The sequence below is a fragment of the Oenanthe melanoleuca genome, chromosome 4 (assembly GCF_029582105.1).
Source record: "Oenanthe melanoleuca isolate GR-GAL-2019-014 chromosome 4, OMel1.0, whole genome shotgun sequence".
Classification (NCBI taxonomy): domain Eukaryota; kingdom Metazoa; phylum Chordata; class Aves; order Passeriformes; family Muscicapidae; genus Oenanthe; species Oenanthe melanoleuca.
The window spans coordinates 17,284,680-17,312,415 of NC_079337.1; the positions used below are offsets into that span (position 1 = coordinate 17,284,680).

General features: G+C 38.9%; 1 protein-coding gene across 2 annotated transcripts in view; it reads right to left on the bottom strand.

Annotated features, from left to right (window-relative positions):
- SNCA (synuclein alpha) overlaps positions 1 to 27,736 on the bottom strand; it is a 60,036-nt gene that overhangs the window by 23,374 nt on the left and 8,926 nt on the right. For both annotated transcript variants that reach the window (XM_056489608.1, XM_056489607.1), the window contains exon 4: positions 22,513 to 22,658. In XM_056489608.1, coding sequence (XP_056345583.1) covers positions 22,513 to 22,658 — 146 coding nt within the window. The remainder of the gene's footprint in view (positions 1 to 22,512; positions 22,659 to 27,736) is intronic.

The following is a 27,736-nucleotide window of genomic DNA, read 5'->3' on the forward strand; positions in this document are numbered from 1 at the left end:
GCCAGTGTCTCTGCTTGTTTCCCAGGAGAGAACATCTGATTGTTAATGATCACATGTCCAAAATTTACCAGCTTCATAACTACACTCCAGCTCATCTAAAGATGCTTTGACAAAGCCTTCACATATTCTATCTTCCCCAATTTCACCATATGAAAAATTGTTCTTGTCCTTTGAACACATTATCTCCTCTGAAGAAAACTCTCCTGGCACGTGCTTCACACACACACAGCTACTTTCCAGTCCTCAGCAGGGAAAAGGGACATAAATCCTATGCACAGAACAAAATTTTCCTCCTTTAAACAGGTATTCAGTGGGAGCCATACAAAACTCTGTGTACCACCCAAATAATGTGGTTCAGGATGAATATTCCTTTTTTTTTTTTTTTTTTTTAAATTTTTTTTTTGGCCAAAACTCCTATTGTTCCTGGAGAAAAAGGAAGCTTTAAATTGTTTTTCAGCCACATTCTCTGCACTGGATACCCTGCCAGATTTTTGCTGATCACTTTATATGCTGACACCGCTTTTATTTTTTTATTTTTTTTGCCTGTTGAACTAATGTTTTTTTATTATTTTCACATGATGTTCTTTGGAAAAACATAGGTTGTTTTCCCAGTTATGAAGCTCCCATCATTACCTTAGCCACAAGTTGTATATCTCTGTCTTGGCCACATCACCTCACTACTTAGTGTAATTTATGAACTCTGATATTCATTCAGCTCCCATGCTTTCAACCAGAGAAAAAAAGACTAAATGCTTGCAGGAGCCAACACTACCAGTCATTCCTTCTGTAATCCCTGGCACTTCTTCTCATTGTTCTTGGTAGAAGAAGAAAAATTTAGGTGGAGAGCATGCAACACCCATGGCTTCTCTTCTGCTGAAATGACTATGAGGGTTTATTTTCTGTTCCTGCAGGATCTGGAGTTGGGTCCTTAAGGTGTAGCACATCACCTGTGAGCTGCATGTTCCTCCTTGGGACATTTGGTGGTTATGCCACAAAAGCAAAGCTCTGGGGCCAGGCTTCACCAGGTAGCTGATGCTGAGTTCAATTTGTTCATAGCAGGGTTATGCAGGCCCCATGTTTTAGTGGTGCACTGATTTCTTCACCAGTTTCCAGCAGGAGTCATAACTCATCATCAGGATGTTTGCAGAAGAGATTTTTGACACATATTGTGGCCATTTTTTATTTCCCTACTACCATGTTTCTAAATCTCAGTTTGTCTTGATTCTTTTTGAGTCAGACTCCTTAAGAGTTTTCTCAGGTCATTCAAAAATGACCAAGAACCCTAATAAAACTTGCAGAATTATGTATCAAATTGTATTTTAACAGGAAATAACTTAATTGTAACATAAAAGATGCTGAACTCTAAGCAATTGTAAGGGAAATTATTAAGCCAACATAGTGAAAAGCTCACTCTCTCAACTTCCAAAATCACAATCATTCCTTTTGCCCTAGTGGCTACACTTTAGAAAAAACTCAATTTTACACACTCCTTGCTTTCTCACTGTCACTCTGTGGTGGTGAAATCCTTAGTATTTAAAAGTGAAGGGTCTGGCTAAGAGGTTTATATTACCTAAAATAATGTTTCTTTGGACTAAAAGCTAACAGTCCACGGTGGTTTCCAACTCCCCACCTGTGAGCTTGGGTTATATCAGATGGGGGAGATGCCATCCCAGTGCTCTCTCACTAGTGCCACAGTAAATAAGGTTTTTTTGTCTGACTTGCCCTCATTTGTACTTGCACTGTTACACACTCAGAGTCCCCAGAGCCCCCAACAACTCTGCACCACATTTGTTTTGAACACAGCAGAATGCCATCCTTCTCAGAGGCCCAAGCAAATGAAACCAGTGACCTTATTTCATCTCCTTTTCCCCAAAGGAGCATTAATTTCAGTGCTGGGTCGCAGCTGGCAGAACAGTGCATATTACAAATCAAGCAGTGAGAAAGAGCATTCCCAACAGCCCAGTGCAGAATGCAAGACACTGAGATTTACTATGTTCCTCACAAGCCTTAACATACTGTACTCATCTATTCACAGAGCACTCAATCCTCCTTTTTAGAAAAGGCTCCTACATGTCCCATGCTAACAAAGATGACATTTATGAGTTTCACCATGAGTCTTTTTTCTCCTCAGCTAATTTGGTCATGGTAGGAGTATGTCACTTATTTATGGCATGCATTTGGGTGGAGTGTGGGGTTTTAATCACCAGCTGGAGGAATTTTTGTTGTTGGACATTTTGGCCAAAGCTGTGTTCATTTAAGAGTGGTTCAGAGTTAGTAACACTGAGTAGCTCAACTGGGAGCACTTTAGGAATATCTGTTTCTACTTCTAATTAATCTCAGACCGAAGTCAGAATCCCAATTATGGGTCATTCAACAATTGCCTTGGACAGTGACCTAATTTTTAGTGCCAAAATGATGTAATCTATTTTATTGCTGCTGAGAGGGAAACAAAGTAATTAGTAGGTGCTTTTTAAGAGGATGACAAGCAATTTAAGTTTCTTTTACATATAAATAGTTGAAATTGCAGCATTATATGCAAATAAATCTTCACTGAATTGCTTCTCATCTGCCAAAATTAGGCCCCCATTGCACAGAAAGCAGAGGCTGATGGGAGAGAACTGCTTCATTAAAAAGCTAAAATGTGTGTGTTGTTCCACTTTCTCATGTAAACATTGCTTCTCTTACACAGTCTTAGAGTAACAGCATCACATTTGATGGAAATCTTCCCTCTACTCGCTTTGGAATGAGTAATATAACCAGTACAAACCTACACAAACAAAATTTAAAAAATCCCAAGCCCCTAAAAGTAAAATACCTTAAGACTTCTTGAAAGTCTGGTTATCCTCTGACCAAATATTCTATCAAATACTTGACCAGATTTTAGGTGGTCCAAAATTGATGAAAGTCAAGTGTCAACCACTGGCACTTCATGAGCAAAGACAGACTGGGTTGGGATTTGAGAGCTGCACCAGAGGCACTAAAGTTGCTCTCATGGAGAAAATCAGTAGCTCTCACACTGACTGAAATGGCCAACAGCTACACAACTGAAAATCCTGCTTCTGGATGGAAGGAGAAGCACAGGCAATAAAACACCAGAGCAAATCTTGCCTGACAAGAGTGCTTCTTTTGCACAGAATCATAAAATTGGTGGATTAAAGGTGCACAGTTAAATGAATCAAATTAGATTTTACCCAGGCAGTTGGTGTTGTACCTCAAAAATCCCAATTTAAAAAATAATTCAGATACATTTGAATAAAAACAAAGCCTTTTGAATTTAAGCTGAATTCAAGAAAGAATAACAATAAATGACAGTGTTTCAGTTTGAAGGAAGGTGTCTCATCAGTTACCAAAAGGATTTAAAAAAAAAATATCTTCCTTAAAAGATCTGTGATAGAAAAGACAGTGTACTAGTCATAGATTTAAAGTGATAATGAAGTGGAAGAAATTCTGATTACTGGCAGCAGAACAGGAACACAAAAATCTAAAACTGAATCTCAAACATAAAACTCCCAGCATTTATCCCAGAAATAATTTGTTCATAAGCTTAAAATCTCACTTGAAAAAACTCCCACAACTATTAGCAGGAAATCTTGAAGACATGAGCCAAGTGTAACTGCTATACATGTGTAAAATCCCCAAAATACTCAGGTGACAGCTCAGATATACCATGTCTCCCCTTCACTCTGCCTGTTCAGTCAGAAAGCCAAGAACAACAGTTTAAAGGTCAGCAAAATTAACTATCTCAGTAAGCTTTGCTACAAAACCAGCATTCAGCTAAAGCCCATAATACCCACAGCTTGAAGACACTGTCTTTACAATGCCTATTTTTAAAAGTATCCATGAGAAGCTGCAGTCACACTATGCCATTACAAAATATTTCAGAACGCTCATGCAAGCACAATCCTTGTAACCATTTCAATGGTATTCATCATTCCTTTTATTTGCATTCTATTATCATAGATATGAGAAGCCACTGCAAATATGCACAGTAATGTATTTGCACAGCTCCTTCAAAAAAAAAAAAAAAAAAAAGGCTTTGTGAGCTTGGAAGACTTTCTATCCAAGAGCAAGAACATTCCGTGCAAGCAGTGACCAAATGCACCGTGCAAATAACAAACTGCAAGCAGCACAGAGCAACTGACAGGCTGAAACAGCCAAACAATTTTGAATAATGAGCAAATTAATGGAAATTGAAATCTGTTCACGCATCATTTATGGACACAACAGCTAAAATTTCTGCATAACAAAGTTCTGAAATAAGCATTAGAAAATACTACAGGAAAAATATGGCTAAGCAGGACCAAGGCTAGAAGATTATCCTTCCCCCCCAACCCCCACCCCAGTTTCTTAAAATTATTCAGTCTAAGACAAGAACAGCACAGCTCTACTGGACAAATAAGTTACATAAAAATGTAGGATTTCCCTTTTCCCATTTTATTGCAAGGCACATATCTTTCAAGAAGTGCAAATAGAAACTCAGTTAATGTCAAAAAGAACAGGATGGAGAGCATCTCAAAGAGCCCAGATTTGATATTTCTTTGATCATCAACTTGACCTTTGCCTGCTAAATGGCACTGAGCTAAGGAATGATAGATCAGCTGTCTTCACAGATAAAAACTAAAGGACATCAAATACAGCCACCAGTGTCACAATAAATCTTCAAGTGGGATACTGGCTGCAGAGGGTTACATGGATTCAAATTACTGCTCAACAAGTTGAGAGGTCCAGGGAAACACTGCACTTGTCATACAATGGTTCTGACACTTCTGGTTAGGAATTGAAAATCTCTCCTGGCAAGGGAAGAGTGAGACCATGCCCTGCACATCCTGCATCTTTGAGATGAGATGTGCGTGCCACACCAATCTTTAAAACTCTTCTTAGGCTCTTATATCTGATGCATTTATAAACAAAAGAACCAAGACATCCAATGTCATTTTTTTTCCTTCCAAAAATCAACAAAATAATAAGAAACTTCAAGCATTTCAGCAATGGTTGGAATTTCAAGAAGCACAATGAACAACTTAAATCTACATTGCAAATCTGGCTGAACACTGAAGCAGCAATACCAAAAGATGCAGCTCTGAGTCTGGACAACTCAACTCAACTCAACTCAACTCAACATTTGAATTTCATCTTGCAACTTCCCCTCATCTTGTATTAGAAGCTTTTAAATAAAAATGTTGTTCAAAGCTACCAAGCTTTGTTTTCCTGTTACTATAAGAAACTTAATCTTAAGAAAAACTGAAGACAGTCATCACTCAACTAAAAATTAATTAGTTTAAAATTAAGAGGACAAGCAATTCATCCAGGTTGGGCTTTGCCTGACTAGACAGATGACATTAAGATTTCTTTCAAAGTTCAGAAACTGTAGAAAATATAGTTTCTAAAATGCATTATGAGTGCTGGTGTGTATTAAGCAGTAAATAGTTGCAGGTGAAGGCCTAGAGTATGTTCCAATAAACCATTTAAACACTGCAGGTGCCTAAATCAGTACTGTGTTAGTGAACCTGTGCTTACATGTCCATGTTTGGCAGAGAGTTGACCAATTCAGGTTCATGCCTCTGACATCAACACTACTAATAGGACTATTTAATTAGTTCACATTCTACTTGTCAAACAGCAGGAGAAATCCAAGCTTCCTGCCTTGCATTTCCAACAGAGTAGAAGCATCTGTTCTGAAGATGAAAAGTGACATTTGCTTTCAAGTTCTTTGAAATAATCCCCATGCTTTTCAGAGTGCAAGGACTAATGATTTTTGGATGTTTCAGGATCCTGTTCTAGTGAGCTACACTTCTGTCATTCTTTTTTCCTGGATAAAATACAAGTAAATCCCAATGCAACAAAGCCTGTACAGCTGCAAAGCCTTGGGAGGTGTATTCCACTTTGTCCACCCAAATTAGGTTTTTTTTTGATACAGTGTGACTTCAGACAACCATTACAGGAGTTTTCACCCAACAATTACTAAAAAACATGTCGTGTTCTACTTGGAGTTCAGACTGTGTGTGAGGAAAGCACTGTGGCTGCTGAGAGCACAATCCCTGTAACTCAGAAATATGATTTTTGTGGGTCTGGTCCTTGCTTACAAGTACAGAAAAGAATCAGCACAGCAGCTTCAGGCCAACACCAGTCTGTGTGTTCCTCTTCAATGCAATCCACTGAGGCACAAGGCATCCTCCTCCCCAGCCATGCAAGAGGTGATTTACTCTCCACAAGGATTGGACTCAAAGATAATGCAGTTAATGCTGAGAGACTGACTGGGACTCATGGGCTCACCATCTTCTAAAATGGAGTAGGGTCATGCAAATACAGTTATTTCTGCACCACCTATGTCTCATGTCTGGACTGATGCTCTGATATGTATTTTTAAACTGTATCTTTATATACTAACTGGCACTGAACACTTAATTCAGTTTCCTATCTCTTTTCTCAAACAGAAATAGACATTTATATCTGGCACTTAAGCCAATCCTGTCTAAATAATGTGACACACAAGGAAGAGATGGTCAAGAAAAACATGCACAGAATGGAGCTGCTATCACATCTCATGCAACTGCATGTGTGTTCTGGTAGCCAACACTTCAAATCCAGCCCAGCTACTAAGATGAGACTTAAATCACAAGGAAGGAAGAATTAGTACAAACACTAGAAGGCATGGTAAAAATAAGCAAGGCAAAATTCTTTTCCTGAAATTAAAAGTGTAATTACTTTGGTGAGAAGTTTTACACATCTTACGATATTTTAAGAGCTGTACATCTACTCCTCTGAAATGCCTCCTGGTTGTAAACAGGTCTCCATCCTTGATTACCAGTAATAAGACTAAAAAATATATCAAATAATCCAAATTTCATATGAACCACAAAATTCCCTCTGTTCCATTTCTACTTAAACACCTTTTTTTTCAGTGATGGACATGGACAAGGACTAAAAGACAGGCTATTCTACCATTCTGGCTCCATAAAGTAACTGAAAACTCAAAGGCCACCACCTTTGTGATTGCTACCTCATGTCAAATCAAAAACTCTCATCACTTCACAGTAATTGTCTGCTTCTCTGGCAGTTTGAAGGAGACTCTAATAGCTTATTGTATTTCAGAGTCTAAGGCAATGAACAACCAAACTTTGTGGCTTGGGGAAGGTGGAAGGGAAACCAGAAAAAAAAACCAAACCAAGACAGGAGAGTTTTAATTATTACCTCAGAGGTAATGCAGTGATCCTTCAGAAAGGAAAGGCAGTATATGCCACCACAATAGACTAAATGCATATAGATACAATACTACTTCAGGAAAGCAGATGACAGACTGGATGATCTGTCCAAGAGCATAGCTAACATCTGTGCCATTTTTTTTAATTGCAAAGCACTTCTGTGCAATGCTTGACTGATCAGTATTTTATATATCCACAGCTGAAGAAGCAGTTTCCCTGACAAGAATATCCTGCTGCCTGGCATTTGTACTTTTTACCCAATTATGTTACTACTGATGACCAAGAAATAAAATTATGTATTCAGGAAGAAATATGGCCATGTACCAAATTATCTGATTCTCAGATGTTCAGTCTACACAGTCTTGAAAAACAAAACTGTTTATATGGCATAATGAAGTACTCAAAGATCAGAACAATTTTGAATAAAAGGCAAAATAGAAATCAAACACCAAGTAAATGGAACAAGTTTTCTGTTGAGTAGGTTTGACTGACAAGATCATCCTTACTTGCTGTCAGAGAGTGACAGTCCACACTGAGGTGGCTGAGAAAGCACTGAAATAAAAACTTACTGTCAAAGGAAGTAAGAAAACTTAACTGCCACCAGCTGTCACTGTACCAGCCTTACCCTCTTAGTCAATTCTACTTGCTTTCAAACCTTGCCAATCTAGAGGACATATCATGTTGATCAAGAGTACAAGACAGAACTGACAGCTGAACAGACAGCCCTTCTTCATGAAGCCAGACATATCATGGGTACAAGAGATTAATTCAACAGACCCTAACACCATTTTGCATGGTAAGACTATGTTATTTGCTGCTCTATACTATTTGGATATTATCCACCTACTTCTTGATGCCTCTGCAAGAGCAGCTGCCCAGATTGACTCCCCCAATGGAAAAGACAACACTCCAGATGTTATGGAAGAATAATACATGGAACAAGGAAGAACAAAACAGTTTCATTTAAAGCCAGAAAAATGACAGCCCATTTATTTCCACCCTCTAGAGGTTTACTTAACCATTACTCAATAATGCTTGGTGGCAAAACACTCAGGGTTTTGTTTTTTTATTGTCAAGGTCAATTGCTGTATTTTTTCTGTTATATACAACTTTACCAGATGATTGTTGTGATTAAAAAAAATTTCAGCACTGCAGCATGCAGTGCTCCAATAGCAATAGATAAGCAGAAACAACTCACAACTGTTCAAATACAGAGTTCAAAAAGCCCAGATATGGCAACAAACCAAGGGCTGACTTTACTTACTGAAACCATGCACTCTTTTTAGCCAGCACACTTAGAGACCTGACTCAGAAAGCCTACTGTTAATAAGAACTACTACTAGCATTGTTAAAATACACTAGAGTTCTACCTCACCAGTTCTATAGAGATGTGTGTTATTTTATCAATATGCACATTCACTTCTGCTTATTTTTCCTGCAATCACCTGTCAAACCTTCCTGCATCCTTGAGCAGCCCCAGTGGCTGCAGTTCTGTTTACCTGCTCACCAAAGCATTGCTGGGTGGCTGAAGAAGAGAAGAGTCTTACCCTTGATGCACCTTTAGTTTTAGCATCAATGTACTAAAGAACATAGCCCTGTTTAGCACTCCTTAGCAAAGACAATCACAAGAATCATGCACTGAAGCACGAACATGTTTTTTCAGTGAATGATTCTCATGCACATCCCAAGTCTTCCCAATGCTAGTCCACAGAGCATTCAAGTCTTGCACCTCTGGTCCCATCCTTTGATTTTGGAACTGAAGCAATCTGTGCTTCTTGAGAGAGACAGATCAAGTCATCAGCCAAAACAGGAGCTTCTTGGTCCATCTCCCTGACTCCTTGCATGGCTTGGATCCCACTAGCAGCCCTTCCAGCTCATCCAAAACAAGGGAAAAAACTTCATGCAATGCCTCATTGTGAGGAAGGTAGCTCCTTTTAGTCAAAGATTACTTGTGTTTCTGCACTTCTTTGCCCCCACTTCCCAAATCAGTCTCAAATGCTGGCCACAGGCAGAATGATGCTTTGTGAAAGCACAGTGTGTTCTAACAAAGAGCATCCAACAGCTAGCTGGGTGTTTTGAAAGCCACAATGCCTGGGGTTGAGCCAGCCAAATTCCTGCCTCTCCTCCAGAAGAGATTTAGAAAACCCCAAACAATCCAATCCAATGCATCTCAGATACCACAATCAGAAATTACATGATACTCCTACAATAAGGGACAAAACAGATGAGATACTGCAACACAAAAGCTCTCCATAAATATGCTACATACAGTAGCTTTAAACACAGTCATGATTTTAACAGGTACATTGAAATGCTTTTTGCAAGTAGTTGACAGCTCATGTCAAAACAAAAAAATACAAATGATTTCAAGTTTTCTTCCTTCTGAAAAATGTTTGGTAAATGCTGTGACAGGTTTGTTTCTCTTCTTGAATGCCAGATACATTCAATTAAATGTAAAGAAAACACTAAAAGTCAACTTGAGCTCTTACTTCTCCTGAACCATCACTTTATTTTAATCAAGATGTATCTAGCCAAGCTACAGACTAAATTTGAAATCTTTGAAATTTCCTTTTTACCTTCTTTCATGCAAAAAACCCATCCAAATTCAAGATCCTCAGAATCTGATAAGTTTCTTTCTCCTTGGGGCAAAGGGTACTAATTAGGTGAGCTAGAGAGATGTCAGCATACAATCTAGGGACATCTGGGTGGAAGTGATGGTTTGTACAGAGCTCAAAATATGCCTCAGGCATTGAGAGGTGGAACATGGAAGCAGAAGTGGAGGACATGACATGGTGAACCTGTGCAGACCCTTTCAGGTAATTTGGTATCTTAGCTGAATTATGTCCCTGTGAAACAATCACTCAAACACCCTGCTCTTCCAAACTATTCCAATTTTAAGTGCTAGGATAGATACTTAAAAAGCAGTCAGCACTTACAAAGCTCTTCTACAAGTAAGTTTCTTAGCAACTATCAAAGGGATCAACATTAGGACAGATGCAGAGCACTTATTAAAAAAAGAATCTAAAATGCAATTTCTTCTTCCCAAGGGATTCATGTTTATTATCAATGTTGACCAAAAAGGCAAAACATGAGGCTGAAATATTCAAGTTCCAGGGCAGCTTGAATTCCCAGCCACTATTTTATGGGCAAAAGCTGCTGGGTATAAGACAAAGGTGGAATCCATGGGAATCCATCCCATATCACAGTTTGGGCCCTTCTGCATTCCCAGAAGCACAAAGAGATTTGTGGAGAGTGAGTTCTGTGTCAGCACCCCAAGGGAACAGGATTAGAGGCTGCCTCATGGTTCTTAAATGCAAGGGGAATCAAGAACCACCCTCTCTCATATATGGCCACTCTTCTCTCACTCATTCACTAATGATCACATATGCCCTACCCAATCCTTTCCATCCTTCCTGAACCCACCTCATCCCCATCATCAGCTTTCGTTCCAGACACCAACTTTTGCTAACTAGAGGATGCAGAGAAAGGTTGGGTTTACCATCTGTCCCACTCAAATCAGTTACTGTTTTTTCAATTGAATTTTTTCAATTTGAATTTTTCAATTCAAGATGAACTGGGAAAACTTGAAGCAACCAAATGTCCTTAAGACTTAATGACACCTTGACCAGCTATGATCGTCTATTTTATTTCAAGTTCAAGCTGTCCACGTTCCCTTCATGTAACCTGAATACCAGGATGAATTCCCAAGACTGATTCTCCTTCAGAAGGCCTGCAAATGGTTCTGTTTAGTTGCTTCCCTCCCCATAATGTACCACACACAACCTAGAGGCATAGAGCTCAGCTAAGGAGCACAGAGACTGGAAAAACAAGAAAAAACAAAGTCACCAGTATTCATCTTAACTGGCATCAAGATGTTTACATTACTTCAAATAGATTTCAAAGCAAATCTTTCAAAGCTTTGGCTTTTTAATGTGGTTTCATTACTTCTCCCAGCCTCCCCTGTTTCTCAGTTTGGACAACAGCTGGCATTTACAGCAGTCCAACCAGCTGCATTATAAAGCGTACATCCGAAATGTAGCTCAGGGAAAAATCTGCAGAGACAGCTAAGACTTAAAAACTCCATCTCATAGATGGTGTGTAGGAGGTGGAAAGAGGCACTGCTAAATCTGTTACCTTTCCTGTGAATGATGAGTACACCACCCTTTCCAAAAATAGCCCACAGAGGAAACGTTATTCTGGGGACTGTGAAAAAGCAAGCTCACTACTCTGGCTCAGACACCAGGTCAGCTGTGTGTGAACACATGCCCTCCTTCAAAGCTACTGCAATAACTATTACTTCAGTTATTTTAAAAAGTAAACACATGGAAGCTATTGAAAATAATGGTGCTTAAAAAAATGTACCCTCACTTCAAGAAGCTGTTTTATAAATTCCAAACTAACAGAAGGTAACAGCTGACATAGGGCTCCTAGTAAAAGTTTCCATCTTCCACCTGTTGGTCTGACAACCCTGCACTGCATTCTATCACAATCCCTGCCATCACTAATCCCTCCTGCCTCCACCTTTTAAACTTCTGCTATGCAAATGTGTGCTCATAAAGCCTGTCTGCTTGCTGTGGACAAGGAAGTGAGTTTAGCTGCTAAATGCCCTGGTCCAGAACCATCAAATAGAACAAACACACTTCAGAAAAAATTCTAAGACCACAGTAAGGATGAAGAGAAGGGAGGAAATCTTTCTTCCATCTGAAGATCTGTGCAGAGCCAGTGACTTCACTCTTGACCTGCTAGAATAATTTTCTCCAGAGAGGGAAATTAATTTAGCCTGCAGCTGTGTTTGATCTCTGACCTTTCTCTACAAAAAAATTTGCATACAGTATGTCTGAACTCAGTCAGTTTCATCTTGAGGGATTTGTAAGATGATCTGATGCATGCACAAAATTAAAAATGATCCAGCCATTAAAACTGATGCTACTAGGAATCTGAACAGAATCATTTGCTCAGACCAACCATATGGAAGCATTAGCTAAGTCAGACAGGGGTTAAACAAGCATCTCTGAGTGCAATTCTTACATGGCTAAGATATGCTGGTTGTTAAGTAATGAACTGAAGTGTTTGATGCTACCAGTGCAATGTTGTTAATTTTAATTGACATAAGTATATTCATTAGGCAAAGTATAAGTGTTTCATGCACACATTATCATCTTTAAACTGTATTATGGATATAAATTCTACCAAACTGATCAGCAAACTGCATACATGCTTACAATTAAACCACACATTTCAATACCTTTGAAATATTAACTTATTACAAATTATTAGCTCAACAATTAAAAACATTTCAAATTAGAAGCAATCAGAAGCTCACAGTGAGTTCTCAACACCAGAGATGCTAACAGGTTTTTGCAGCTTCCAGCCTCCTTCCTGAAGGCTCACACAAAATCAAGAGAACCTGCCAGTCTTAAAAGTGCTCTGTAACCCAGCTCAATTGCCCTTGTTATTTCCTTCCCCAAGCAAATTTTGCATTACAAGCTGTAAAAATAATTTACTTTAGATGTGATAGCTTGTTTCAACCACTGCCTCTTGCCTTCTTTCCCTTTAGAAATACTGTCTCTATGAATAAGTAGAGATTTCTCACAACTGACACACAACCTGACACCTTAATTGAATTTTCCACACCACTCCAGGGCAATGCATGTTCATTTAGACCACAATGAATCCTTTGGGCCTTAAAAACCATCACAGGGAATTAGTAAGGAAAAAAAAAAATTTCCAAGTATCTTTCTTACATATAGGAGCACATGAAGAAAGACCTACATTACATAATTAAAAGTTATAGCAGAGGTCAACCAAAGAAGCCCAGAGCCTTTGCTTCATCCCACAGCCCCTGAGAAGAGATCTGCATGGCTGACAATACTGGCAGGGTATCAGCTGCTCTAGGTGATGCCCGTTCTAACACAGGATGGAGTGGGAGGTGGGACAGAGGAATTAGGCTGTTTCAGAGGCACAAATCCTGTTTTATGTCCTTCTGAAGCAGTGGCAGTTACAGACAGCTCCTCTTTCTGTTCATAGCTAACCCACCAAGCAGGGTAAAAAAGTAGTTCTATACTGGCTGCATCTCCTCATCTTGAGCTTGATTTTGACTTTTCTGACCCAAGCCTGGCAAACCTCCCGGGCATGTGCTAATAAAGCACAAGGAAATAGCTCTGAAAGCTAACACCAAAAGCTTGGAGGGCAATCAATATGTCCAATACACTTCAGAACCAGGCTTTCTGCCTGCTTCAGTCTTGCAAAAAGCATAGTTTTTTGAAGGACAACTTTAGCAGCTTACACCTCCAGATTCCTCACAGGGAATATTTTGCATCAGATAAGCCACTGGCAAAAAAGATGTTTGCAATTTAAATGTTCAGATGCATTCCTGAGACATTCAATGTAGTTTTGTCCAGTAACAAATTCCAGTGTCCAGATATACCATGGAAACTTTTGAAACACTCTGAGACAAGTGCTTAAAAACTGAAAAAATATTACCCATCATCTTTATCCAAGCCAGTTAATTTCCTCTAAAAAATTAACACAGTTGAAAGCAGGTGAGAGGGAAAGTGTAACAACAGTTTGCTGCAGAAAAGATGGATCATCTCTTCTTTCATTATGTCCTAACAGCTTCAAAAAAGTCCCAGACATCTGCAGGCTATGTCCAAGCTTTTATCTATTACTCCATAGATTCTTTAGGAACTTCTATCAGTGATTAAAATAGCTATACAAATGGTGTATATCATATGACACTAACATTTGCTAATCATCACCAGTACTCTGATATAAACTTCCTTTCTTCTGATAGTAACAACAGCCCTGCCAGTAATTAGGTAGTCCCAATAAAGCATCCCACCTTATTTCTTCCATCCTTCCTCTGAACTACAAGATTCCTCTGGGAGGGAGATGACTTTGGATTGACATTCTGAAAACAGAGATTAATTAATCTCCACAGAGAGGCATTTACTCCACACTTCAGTTCCTGAAGTTAATACAACCCTCATCATCACATCAATCCAAGACCCCAGTTTGCTACTCATGCCTATTAAACATCCCACAGCAGTGCTGTGCCAGATAGACCAGCACACAAACTCACATTGCAGTGCTTTGCCAAAATGTCATTTCAGCACCATGAACTTTCACTGCTAGCTAAAAAAAACCTGCCAGCTGCAGTCCCTGGCTTTTAGCACATCAGTAACCAGCTACCATCACAAACCCTCTGGAGACAATGACTTCCAGAGAGGCACAGAATGAATCATATTTGAGCTTACCTTCCAAGGCTTACATACTCCTTCTTGGCCAGCAGAGGAAAGGAGCACTGAAACATGGCAGAAGATCCTAAGGAGACACTTATAGTAACCTGATAATGTTTGAAAGCATTCTAAAACCCTTACCTTAAGTTGCACAAAATTGTCACTTTGCCACGTGCCCAGCTATCATGGGTTACGTGAAACTATTTCCCATCCGAAATTGCTGAATCTTTCACACAAAGTGGGCAAGAACAGGAATAGCTGGCATGAATACATATCATCCCCAAATGAACTTATAAGTATTCCTTTCACCAAGTAGCACCTTCCTGAATACTTAGCATAGGATTGGCAACTATTTGGAACAGGGAAAAAAAATAAAATTCTGTGAGTACTGCATGAAATCCCATAGATGGATGCATAGGAAAGACTGGGACACTATGAAATGGAACTGGTCCCATAGTTATCCTGAGAGAATTCCATAATGCAATGCCATACCTACCCAGGGGAGATCAGCACAGAAGCCTGGAATGTGCTGTTGGGGCATATTAGGTAAGTTACAGGGAAACAGGAGGTGGAAAATATAAGAGGTGGAAGGGAGACCAGAGTAAAAAAGAGGGAGGAAACAGAGCAGATTGCAGACAACCAAACCCTTATAAATGCAGAAGGCAGACTCCTGGTGAAGGATGGGGAATGTCTTTTGCTTCTCCCTCATAAGTCAAAGAAAAAGAAATTTAAAATGGTATTCTTTTTGTAGATTTTACAAATATCTCACTGGCACGAAATGAACAATTCCTAGTGGAGAATGTGTTTACCCTTCTATAGGCATATTCAGTTTAAGATGGGGGTACTTAATTTCTCCACAGTCCAAGACAAATCTGAGATTAAGCAATTGCTAGAAAACAAAGAGCAATGTAATTGCACTCAAAAGCTTAACTGACTCTATCCACAGGTAATTAGGAAAACATTATGGTCAGAAATAGTGAAGGCAGCAGATAGACCCTGAATATCAGTCTGCACTAAAATGTTCTCACAGCATGGAAGCCATTAAGAAACCAGGAAAACTCACAAGACCTTTAAGTTACACTGGCATTTGCTGCTGAACTAATGAAGAGCAGAAATCTCCAGGATATTTTGATAACACCTTATAAGTCTCCTTTCCCAAGTTCTGCTTAAGTCACAGATATGAATGCATGGAATTGCTTTGACAGGGAGAACATGGTCTTCCTTCAAATACTATTTGCCCTCTCAGAAAAAAATGCTGGCTACATGCCCCACACCAGGAAAAGTATTTTCTCTGCCAACCAGGGAGGTCAAGTATAAATTGCTGTCCAAAATTCTACCAGCACTTCAACATATTCTTCAACAAACCTAAAAACCCCAGCACTTCTATCTACAGTCACTGATTTTCCACCTTCTGGTTTTCCCCCATGTATCCTTATTTTCTGTGCATAGTCATTTCTATATTGCCCTGCCTAATTTTAAATATTTCAAACAGTGGTGTTCAAACTGACATAAAATTAATCTACTCACATCCAGAAGTGCTACCAAAATGTGCACATACCTGCCAAGAAGGAAGTGACAGGCAAAAAAATCTTACAAAGCAAAAGAAAGGTAGAAGAAAAACGTATTTCCTCACTGGTTTTGTGATTTCTGTACCCTTCCTATTAATCAGCATATTTTCTGTGAGCATCATTAGCACATTCCATCAAATAAAATTTCCTGTAAACATTAGAGTTTGCTTCACACACTCCACACTGTTCTTTACCATGCCATTAGGCAGTATCAACATATACTGAGCTACATATGGGAGGCTTGTCCATGTGGAAAGACCAAGAGAAAACAGAACTGCATTAATGAAACTGCATCAAGTGGCCTCAACTGCAACTGCAACGTGTTTCCAAAATAAATTCAAACCACTAAATCAAAGCTGCTTTTATTCCAACACTCAGAATTCATACTGGATTGCAATATAATTTCACAGAGCTACTGACATTCATAGCTCTGTACAACCAAGATGATTCATGAGCTTTCCCATCAAAAAAATACATGTGCTGTCATGAGGAGGAGATTGGACTGTGTACATAAAGCAAATTCAAAACTTTAACATCACCTGCCTATGAGTGCCTTACAATTCATAACAAATCAGTTTGCTGTTTCTAGAATATGGATTAGTTTTATAGAATGAATTTGCTACAGATATTTTAGTACAACACACCATCATTAATTCTGAGATCAGTAAGAAAAGCTCTACCAAAATAAATCAGTCCAGCTACACTACAATCAAAGAGATATGTCAGCTCACTGACAGTTCCACTTCCTTCAAGAATTTAAAGAAACAGCTAACAAAGACTTTCTTTTAAGAGGGTCTTCTGTGAATCAGCTCCTGAGTGGTGTGGACCCCTAATGGGAAATCTATCCCACTTTCTTCTATTCTCAATCAATCTACAGACATTAAAAAAAGAAACACTGCTAATAGCTGCTAAATATCCTCTTTGTTTTGCAGCAATCACTCATACATTATGCATAGATCAAGAATAAAAGGATAAAGGAAAAAGAAAACCAGACTATGTGCTCTGCACATTGTGATTCAAACAGAAATTTGAGAGCAAGTGTTGTCTGACTGATGTTCAGCTGTGACTGTCTGAGCAGGCCTTCTATAAATCACCTGAACCACTTTGGTTTCCTTGAGGAAGACTGTCAGAAACCACACTATACAAGCTTGCAGGGCCAGGTTGATGGAGCATTGAGCAACCTGGTCCAGTGGAAGGTGTCCCTGCTTGTGGCGGGGGGTTTGGAACTAGATGATCTTAAAAGTCCCTTCAAACCCAAATCATTTTATGCTTCCTAACTGCTGCTGTAATTGCTCTACACACCAGCCAGAAGTGTCACAACAAAACACTGCTGAGGCCCACCCTGAACAACCAGAAAACCCATCTCTCTGCATTGCACAACACAAACTGGCACTGCCTGCCTCAGGTGTAAGGGATCTAGATTATTTAATATATTTAATCAAACTTGCCCATTCTCTACTGTGGCTTTTATTAGAGCCATAAAGGGTAAGAAGTAGTTGAGGATGCTGTACCCCTAATGCCTGTTTGCTCTACAGTATCTACAGAAATATTTAACTCCAGAAATTAATTGGGTGGAGGCTATTTCTGCATTTGGCACATCAAAATCTTACTGAAGTTTCCTTGCCTAAATCAAGGCCTGCTGTTTTGCTCATACTAAACACTCTGTGAGATCTGTTTGCTCCAACTAAAGAACAACAGTTTAAGTCTCATGCAACTGGGACTTACATCCTGCTTTTCATTGGGGTCTATTTGTCTTTTGGGACACATCTGGCAAATAGCAAAAAAAGGAATGCAAAGGTTAAAAAACTCTCAAATTCCCTTTCTAAAAAAGGAAAATGGACATCTCTGCTCCACAGATTTTCCTTTGTGTTCTTAGCCAAGCTTTTCAAAATTCATTGACTAACCTATAGACTGGAAAGATGGGGAATGGTGAACAATCAATAAGTCAAGCATCTTGTAGAGTAGACTGAACAGTAAGATGGTCAGAAAACAGGAGATCTTCATATTCTATCAAAATACATGGTTCCACCTAGATCCAAATTCTGAAATGATTAAACCTACTGCTAGAATCTATTTACAACAAAGAAGTACATTAAAATTAATTTTTAAAGTTTCAAGAATTTTCCATGTGGCATTTCAGTATTATGGCACTGTAGCAAAGAAAATACACTAAACAGACCTCAAAAAGATAAAAAGAGACAAAACATGAAAATGCCTGTTGAAGTTTTTCAATTACCAAGCTAAGCATTTTTATTGTATGCAAATAACAAGGAGAGCACTAAAGCAGTGTTGGGGACTTTAATGTTGGTACTCAAACTTTGGAAACTGATACACAAGATAACTTGAGTAGAAGTCAAATTTCATCCCTAAGTTATTTCTGCATAAGATTTCTACAGAAGAGTTTCTAAACTGATCTCTATTTCTAAAATCAAAGTGTAAAGTACAAAGCCTTAAGATTTCATATTCAGCTTTTTTGTTTTTTTTAAACTACAGGTGGTAGTCAAAACCTCTTTGGGAACACACAGGAATCTCAGTTTGTAACAGGACAATTTAGAAATCTTTGAAAGAAGTGGTATCAAATACATTTAAGAAATTGGTGCTTAATAAGGCAGAAAAGTATCCTTCCTTCTGAAAGACAAATTTTCAGAGACACTCACAGGGTTTGCATCCCTTCTACTAGTAAGATTTCCCAAATGAATGAGTAACAGATGACTGGAGTACACTGATATTTGGGATCTTAATCAAAACTGAGTTGCTCTCACCAAAATTAAAAGGTGTTTCATCATGTCTTTAGTCTCAGCAATGCATCATGTCTCATGGACCTTCCCTGTAAAAAGGATCACAAAGGATTCTACTTATTTCTATATTTGATTATGGTGATTCCCCAAAGCAGATTCATTCATCTTGGCTCTGAACAAAGTATAATGTCTGGGGAAATTTTGGTGGTCACAAGATTAGCTGTTCTAGAAAAGAAAAGTAGTAAGACAAGAAATATTCCAAACCTGCAGGTTCCACAGCACTGAATGTTTATGCTATGACACTGCTTGAATTCTAAGGAGTGCCAGGAAATGCAGGGAGTGGGAAGGGGAGATACAGCAAATTTGTCATTGCTTTCACTTTTCTATATTAATTTTCACATTAAATGCAATTAGCAAGGGCTCCTGGTTAATTCATATTTTTTATAGAAAAAAAACACCTAATGCCTAAATTGGCAGTCTTGACACATAAAAGCTTCATAATTAAACCAATGAGTTGTATTACCTGCTCTGGAAGTACACCATCTACCTACTTGTTAGCTGCTGCTGTAATTTTGTGTTTGCAGTGCTATTTACTGCAAATGTGTTAAATTAAGAGACACTAGGGAAAAAAGGGATTTAGCACATAGGGATACCAAACATGATCCATACAGAGCACAAAAATCTTAAGGACAAGTCCTGTTTGTCTCTTTAGTAAAATCTACAGCACATGAAATCCATATGACTGTAGCATCATAGGGTACTCAAAGAACCTTGACATTTCAGCTTGACTGGGAATTTTAGTGCTAGAACAGTAAAAAATAAAATTACTCAGCATGGAAATCACAGAAGTTGGCAACTGTTTATTCTTGAGATACCAGGGAACCAAATGCCATGAATTCAGTGAGGTTAAGAACTTCAATTTGTGAATTGCATATCTGAAAACAATCAACTTTGTAATCCATATTTTGTTTCCACACAATATTATACACTAGATACTCATTTGCTGGTACACCCACCCTCATTTGCATCCATACATTCAGGCTGGCTTGTAAATAGCACATCCATGTTCATCGCTTCATTAAACGCAACTATCAATAGTTTTTACTTTTTAAAAACTAATTTAGAAGACACACTGAACACAAATAAAACACAAAACAGGCACACAAATGTTTTGTTGTTCAGTACACTGCTTGCAGTACATTAGCCCTTTTATAGTTAATTTGAGCCTACTAACCACCACCACCCTGGCTGTGTTCAGCAGTGAGCTTCTGCCAAAGCAGAACTCCCCCAGGCAGCCTCAGATGGGCTCTCTCAAGCCACCCCTGTCTCAGCTGTGACTCCACACTGCCTGCTTGCACCAGCTGCAGGGCAGGTGGGTGCCAGTGGGGTGTCACAGCAGCCCTCCAACCTGCCCTCACTCTTAGGGCTGCTTAAGCCTGTGCCTCATGCTCCAAAGCACACCAGTTGTTAAGGGTGCATTAGGCAGCTTGGAGAAACCTCTCAAGAAAGAATTTGACCAAGAATTTGCTGCCTGTTTCCTCTGCATAAGTATCACTGTATCTACAAAAAACAAAACAAAACACATACAAAATGAGTGTTTTTAATTAAGCTGAAAGTCAAAAGCAAACTTCCATCATGGCACAAGAACAATGCCAGTCACCACACCAGAATGCAGCCCTAACATACACAACCTTGCAGAGATAGATGACACCAAGTTGCACTGATACTTTGACTGGATGCCTGGTTGGCACCTTCTGTTTTCTCAGACTCACCCTGCTTCCTTCAAGGGACCTGTGTCCCTACTATTCAGGATGGCCACACCTGCCCTACTAATTGTCAGTTTACCTGGAAAATCCAAGCAAAAAAAAAAAAAATCTCTCGTGTGCCTCCGAGCTGCAAAGGAAGGCAAACCCACTAGGTTTTAAAATAACTTGATGTGACTCAGTTTTGATATTAACATTTTCGAAATGGCTACTCATCCCTTGCAAAACCAGTAAAAGACAGATGCAAGGCAGTCCAGGAGGAGCCACAGATACTCATCAGCTACATGGCCATACTGCATAGGTGGCTGAGAATCTCAGTCTAAAAATATCAACATCAAGCCTCAAATGAATGATTTTACACATCTAAAGAACAAAGCACCAGTTCAGAATAATGTTGCTATTTATAGGAATAATATGCATGTACATTATGGATGTTCTTTCATTTCACAGATGTGATTTTAATCTGTTGCAGCCATCACGACTTACATTTAAACTTTACCATACAGAGAACAGATTTAAATTAAAGTCAGCAGACATTTGTTTTATACTTGATAATTACAGGGATATCTCTCTATAGAGAGAGATAAAAAGGCATTAGTTATGGTCAATACCAAGGGGGGTAATTGTGCATTACAGCAGTGATGATCCTTATTACACTGAGTTTCAAGAGCTGTGAACAGAAAAGAATATTCTCAGCATAAAACTACTCAAGAGCTTTAGCAGGAACGAAGGGCAGAGACTCCTGTGACCGTGCCATATTCATGTATCCCCTGGAAATTCATTAGATTCTCCATTTTGCAAATCTTCCCACACAGCTTTTACAAAGGTCCATGACCACATCAAAAGCAATATTTTACTTACATCTGAATAAAACAGGACTAAAAAATCCCCCAGGAATTGATTTGAAAGAGAATAAAACTGCTTGTGAGATGTTTTCAAGATAATCCACCACAGAAAAATGAATGCCTACCATAACAAAATATCCCTTTTTGCTCCTCATGGTAAAGCACCAATAGGATTTGTCAGATAGACAGGACTACACTTCAATAAGAATAAAAAAACTCCAGTTCTTAAGGATTCAATTTTTACAGCTCCTCTGGACACTAACTGCAAACACAAAAGAACTTCATGCTAAATTCCATGACAGCCATATTTTTATGTAAATATTAAATATTCTTCCTAATCCTATTTTTGTCTAATTCTTAAATGTTCATACAGAAAACAGTACAAAAGGAGGTATTTGCCTCTTCTGGGTTATTTTTGTCTCCAAAAAAGCTTTATATACATTTTGGAAAGCCTCATTCCCATCAGCTGGGGTCACTTTCAACCCAGTGTCAGTGGAGAATATAACTACAGTGTATGAATAAAAACACCTGCAGTATTTTATAGGATGACCTAGAGCAAATTTATTCTGAATGCTTGAGGCTATTTGGAGTAATTTTTGAGATAGTGTCACTGTATTAATGGAAGACAATGATTCTCTAGCTAGATCTTGACTTTAGATGCAATGCAACTAACCAGCCTGTGGATTAGTACACAAACCCTCCTCTCTACAGCTAGAGAGGATACAATTTGTGCTGCTAAACCTGAGAGTTGCTGTTTGACCTTTCAGGACTAGAAGATTGCTTTTCAATCCCAAATTACTGTGAAAAACAGTTCTATTTCCCCAAAACTATACAGCTATCCTACAGCAGCTGGCCTCCACTAGAGGCTGCTGAGTTCAGAACCACCACTAGATCACACTTTAAACCATGGTCCAAATTAACTAAGACCCTTCAGAATAGTAAAGTTCCATGCCTAATCATACTCAAGCTCCCAGATCCTGCAAGCCATTTGAAATACAAGCTGTAAACAGCAGACATCATCTTTGCTGTCCATTTGGCACAACACAATTCATCCTGCATCCACACAGCTGAGAGACAGACAGCACTCCATCTGCCTCCCAGTTCATGAGCCCCTCATTGCTCACTTCTTCACCTGGAAAAGACTGCAAATAAACAAACCTGTTTGGCCAACTGGTCCTTCTTGACCAAGCCAGTGGCTGCAGCGATGTTCCCCGCTCCTTCCACCGTCTTCTGCGCCACCGCCGTCACTCCTGTCACCACAGCTCCCCCAACGTTAGACACCTGCTCTTTGGTCTTCTCAGCCACTGAGGAGAAGCAGAAGATGGAAAAACACATTATGCCTCTGGGAGCTGTAAGTTTTTCAGAGAATTTATCACTGACAGCCCAACATCATGAAAAGCCATAAGGCCATTACATTTTCTGTACCCCAAGTGGATCTTAAGAAATTAAACTATCCATCTGGTAATGCTGGAGCAGCAGAGGTAAAAATAATCCTTAGCTGGGGCTCAATTTCTTTCATGTGAAAGACATCTGACATTTTCATTCACGTCTAACTGCACTTTAGGGAAGAAAAGTCATTATTTAGGTGCTCTTATTATGTCCATCTCGCTGTATAATATATCCTAGTTTGGAAATGCATTCCAGTCAGTCCACCAAACACTTGCTGCATGATACAGGGTATGCAAGACAAGATTTTTTTGCACTAGACTCAAAACCCATTGATCATTATTATTATTTTTATTTTCGAAGATATAATTCATTAAAAAGCAGATCTATCAATGCTCAACCAGAGAATTTCAAACAGAACCTTTTAGCTGACCCCCTTGAGATTTTTGCCCCAGTGCTGATACATAATATACTAATTTATAAAAAGACTGAATGCCAAAGAAAACTGGATTAATAGCAAACTTCCAAGCCCCAGGGAACAACAACTCATTTAGCCTACATATACATCAGCAGTTGCCATTCTACCTTTCAGGATATCACTGGGGTTTTTCTGCTCATTCATCCCCAAGGGCTCTTTCTGACAGCAGCTTAAACTTCAGTGGAACTGCTCTAAGAAAAGGCATGGAATGACTTCATGCCTTGAAGTTACATACCCAGATTTTTAGCAAAACACAGATGTACTCTACTAAACCTGGGAATGTTTTTCAAAAACATCCATCATATATTTTTGCCATTCTAACTAATACTATACTTTCCTTCAGGCTAAATCCCATCTGATCCATAAAATGTATTCACAGCTTTATTTCATCCTTTATGAGCATGGGATAGATTCTGCTTGAAAGTTAGGTCACCATTTCTGAGTCTTTTTTTGGGAAGCACATCTGAAAATTCGACTTTCTGTGGATAAATTATATTTCTTTAATTCCTTACATAAAGGGCACCAGTTGTCCATATCACAGGACAGGCAGCATGCATTACTATGGTTGATATTAAATAATAAAAATTAGGAAAAAGCCAGAAAGCTAAACAACATGACTAATATGCAATTTTTATTAAAGACCCAAATTATAAATATCGACTAACTGAAAATTGAGGCAGAAAATTTCATGATCATTCTAGCTAATTTAAAGGGAAAAGTTAGTAACTAATTAAGTATTATCTCTATTATGACTAGGAGCTTTCATTATAGAGTAGAACAACAGACTATACATTGTCTGAAATTAGAGACAGAAAGGTCTGTTTCCATTATCTCCAACACTACACACACAAATAACCTAAAAGCTCCAGAAATTCCACTGTATACATCCACTACTCTATTGCCATGCTTTTTTAAGGAAAAAAAAAAAAAAAAAAAAAAAAAAAAAAAAGGAGAAAATCAAATGTGAGTTTTCCTGAAAAGCAAATGTTGCCCCCCAGGGAAGATTTGACTTAATGCTAGCAAGTACAAAAAGACATCTGTTAAGATGCCCCATTTGATTAGTACCAGCTACAGACCACAAAAAGCTTTGGATTCTATGCATAAAATGTATATAGGAAGACTTCCACTAGTTCTTGCAAGCATGTATCTTAAGATGTGTGTCCTCATAACACACTCTATCTTGCAGAGCCTAGTGAGGTCTGACTGTGCTTGAAATCCTTCAGAAAGAAACTAAGTAATATTATGAAGCAGAAATTCATCCATGTTGTTCCAAATGGCAAAAGAAGAATTCTAAAAAAATAAAATAGCATCTTATAAAAGTAGATTCAAAGATCCAGTTTTCCAGTAAATCTTGTTGGGACAGGGCAGGAGTAGATGACTTCAGACTAAAAGAGAGTAAGTTTAGATATGGAAGAAATTCTTGACTGTGAGTGTGGTGAGGCACTGGAACAGGTTTCCCAGAAAAGCTGTGGATGCCCCATCCCTGGAAGTGCTCTAGGCCAGGGGGCCCTGAGCAGCCTGGTCTAGCAGAAGGCATTTCTGCCTGTCTAAGGGGGTTAGAATCAGAAAACCCTTAAGGTCTTTTCCAACCCAAACCACTCTATGATTCTATAATTCAGGGTCCTTTCATTCTCTTAGATATTTTTTTTGTGTGGGAGTGACACACATTGTTTTGAAAACTCCACTTTCCATAAAACATTGAATGGCAGAACATGTAAAGGACAAATTCAGTAGGCTCTATGTTGACAAGGGCTCAGTTGACCTCGAGCAGATTCATCCTTTCTGATAAAATGCTAAAGTATGGTTGTACTGTGTTGATTGTCACAGGCACAATTAGTTCCATTATCTCAAGCTCTTAAAGCAGCTGCACCTCAAAATGTCAAGAAACAGGGTGGAATTGAGTGCACTGTGCATGCTGCAGAATAAACCACCTGATTCTCAATGCCATTATTGCACCCACATTTCTTGTACTATGTTGTCATGGCAAGTACAACCACCTGCCAAGAGCAACTATCCAGTGGCTGCTGTTCCCTCTACTACAGTATTTTGGGAAGGCACTGTCTGATATACATTTCCTCCTCCCAGAAACACTTTATCCTAAGAAAGGCTTAGTACATACAAACTCAAATGTAAAAGGAAACAGTCAGGCCACTAACACTGTTACTGCCACAACAACAAGATACTGATAAAAGTAGTACCAAAAGCAGTATACTTCAGATTGCTTCTATTTCAGACAGCCATGGTTTAACCCCAGCTGGCAACTAAGCATCTCACAGCTGCTCATTCACTTCTTCCCCCAGTAGGGTGCGGAGGAAGAGAATTGGAAGGGTAAAAGTAAGAAAACTCCTGGCTTAAGTATGGTTCAATTGAAATAAAATAATATTAGTGACAAAAAAGGTAATAAAAAGGAAAATAAAGAAAAGGATAAATCCCCTAGGTTATGCAAATTAAAACAATTGCTACCATCAACCAACTGATGCCCAGCCATCCCCAGACAGGTGACTCCCACCAACCTTCCCCATAATTTTACTGCTCAGTATGATGCCATATGGTGTGGAATATCCTGCTGGTCAGCTGGGGTCAGCTGTCCTGGCCATATCCTGCCCCAATTCCTTTTGAACCCCCAGTTTCCTCACTGGTGGGGTGAGGTGAGAAGCAGGAAATGCCTTTATGTGTAAGCCCTACCCAGCAATAACTACAACATCCCTCTGTTATCAACACTGGCTCCACCACAAATCCCAAACAGCCCCACACCAGGTACTGTGAAGAAAATTACCTCCATCCCAGCCAAAACCTTCACACAGACATCACATAATAAAGCCGAGACAGGAATTACCATGGAAGATCTCTCACACACTGCTTCAGAGATCAGAGCCATGAAGATAAATTCAGTAAACAATATAAATAGCACAGATCGGCAAGAGCAATCATAGTAAGAAGAGAACCTTCCTTCCTCTAAGGAATAACTAAACAACAACAGCATTACCAGAGTGACTCTGATAATGAGCTCCAGCCTGGTTACCCTCCAGCTCTGAGGACTTTTTGGGGTCAAAACCCTGCAACAGGGAAGGAAAAACCAAAATAGGTTTCCAGTCTCGAATTTTATTGCTGACACTAAGTGGTAATGGGGAAAAGCATCAAGTGGGCACAAAAAAATCAGTTCAGAATGCAGGGGGTAGATTCCAGCTCATTACATTTATCTGAATACCAGGTCCCTTAATGATCTTAAGCCATTAAGTCTTTGTAAAATTGAAATCTGCTTTGCATCACGGTGTTGAGAAGCAGAGTAAATCAGCTTCTGCAGAGCTTTGCTGTGCTGTGGCCTGATTACTTCTTTTGTCTATGCAGAGACTGTCCATTCCATTAAATGACCCTGGGACAGTGTACAATGACCACACCAAGGCTAATTTGAGTTTAAGTTCTAACATTGACTGTAGCACTGTGGAAAATATTAGCATTGAAGTTGTATTTTCACTACTTACTACAGACAACTGGTCTTTGTCCCAACTTATTTACAAATAGTGGTGTATTTAGAATAACAGGAGATGGACTGTAAATATTTCATCTTAGATACCATTCATTTCTGGGAGATAAGTAAGATAGATGAATTATGCATTTACAGTCAAAGGCCAGGACACATTTTAATTAGGAAGACAAGTCTAAATGCAAGCATACACTCCACAAAACCAATAAGTAAAGCAGATTTATCATCATAAGTTCAGAGAAAGGGTGACCTGACAAATAACACACTCACCATATTCCTGTGAATCACAGCCTGGAATCCTCATTCCACAGTGTCTTGATGCCACTAAACTTGGTACAATCAGGTCACATTTAAAGCAAGAAACACCCCCTTCTAGTAATTCTGGGTTTGGAAATTAACTGACTGAAGCATGCATTTGGTTTTTTTTCCCCTTTAAGGTGCATCATTTCACAGTCATTCCACCAGCATAGGGGGTTAAATCACAACTCATTCAAAGGTACCAAAGCTATCAAGATTTTGGATATTAAGAAAAGACCGACTGCAAAACTGTCAACACTCATTTTCATCTGTGATTCTAGTTTGTATCTGACTGTTTCCAACCTCTCAAACCATTTTCATTTACATAACAAAGTGTTCATTCCACCTCAGGTTTCACATGATGCACTGGGGAGTTAATATCATAAGACCATCACAACTTGTGAACTCCCAGTCATATGAAAAGAGACAAGTAAGTCTTTACAAGCAACTTGAAAGGCATTTTTGTCACATCAACTTTAACGGCATTGGTTTAAACAAATTTGATTTCTACAGCAATTTTACTAGCATCTCTATCCTCATAGAATCATTACCGTGAATTTGTTTTTGTCTACCTTCTCTTCTTGCCAGAAGAGCTATTTACAGACTTGCTATTATTTTTTTAATTCCTAAAATGTGTCCAAGCAGTTTCTCTGCTCTTACACTAGCAAGTCCATACTGTTTCATTTTGGAAGCTGTGATCTCTAGATTTTGCCTGAAGCCTTCTCTTCTCACTGCCG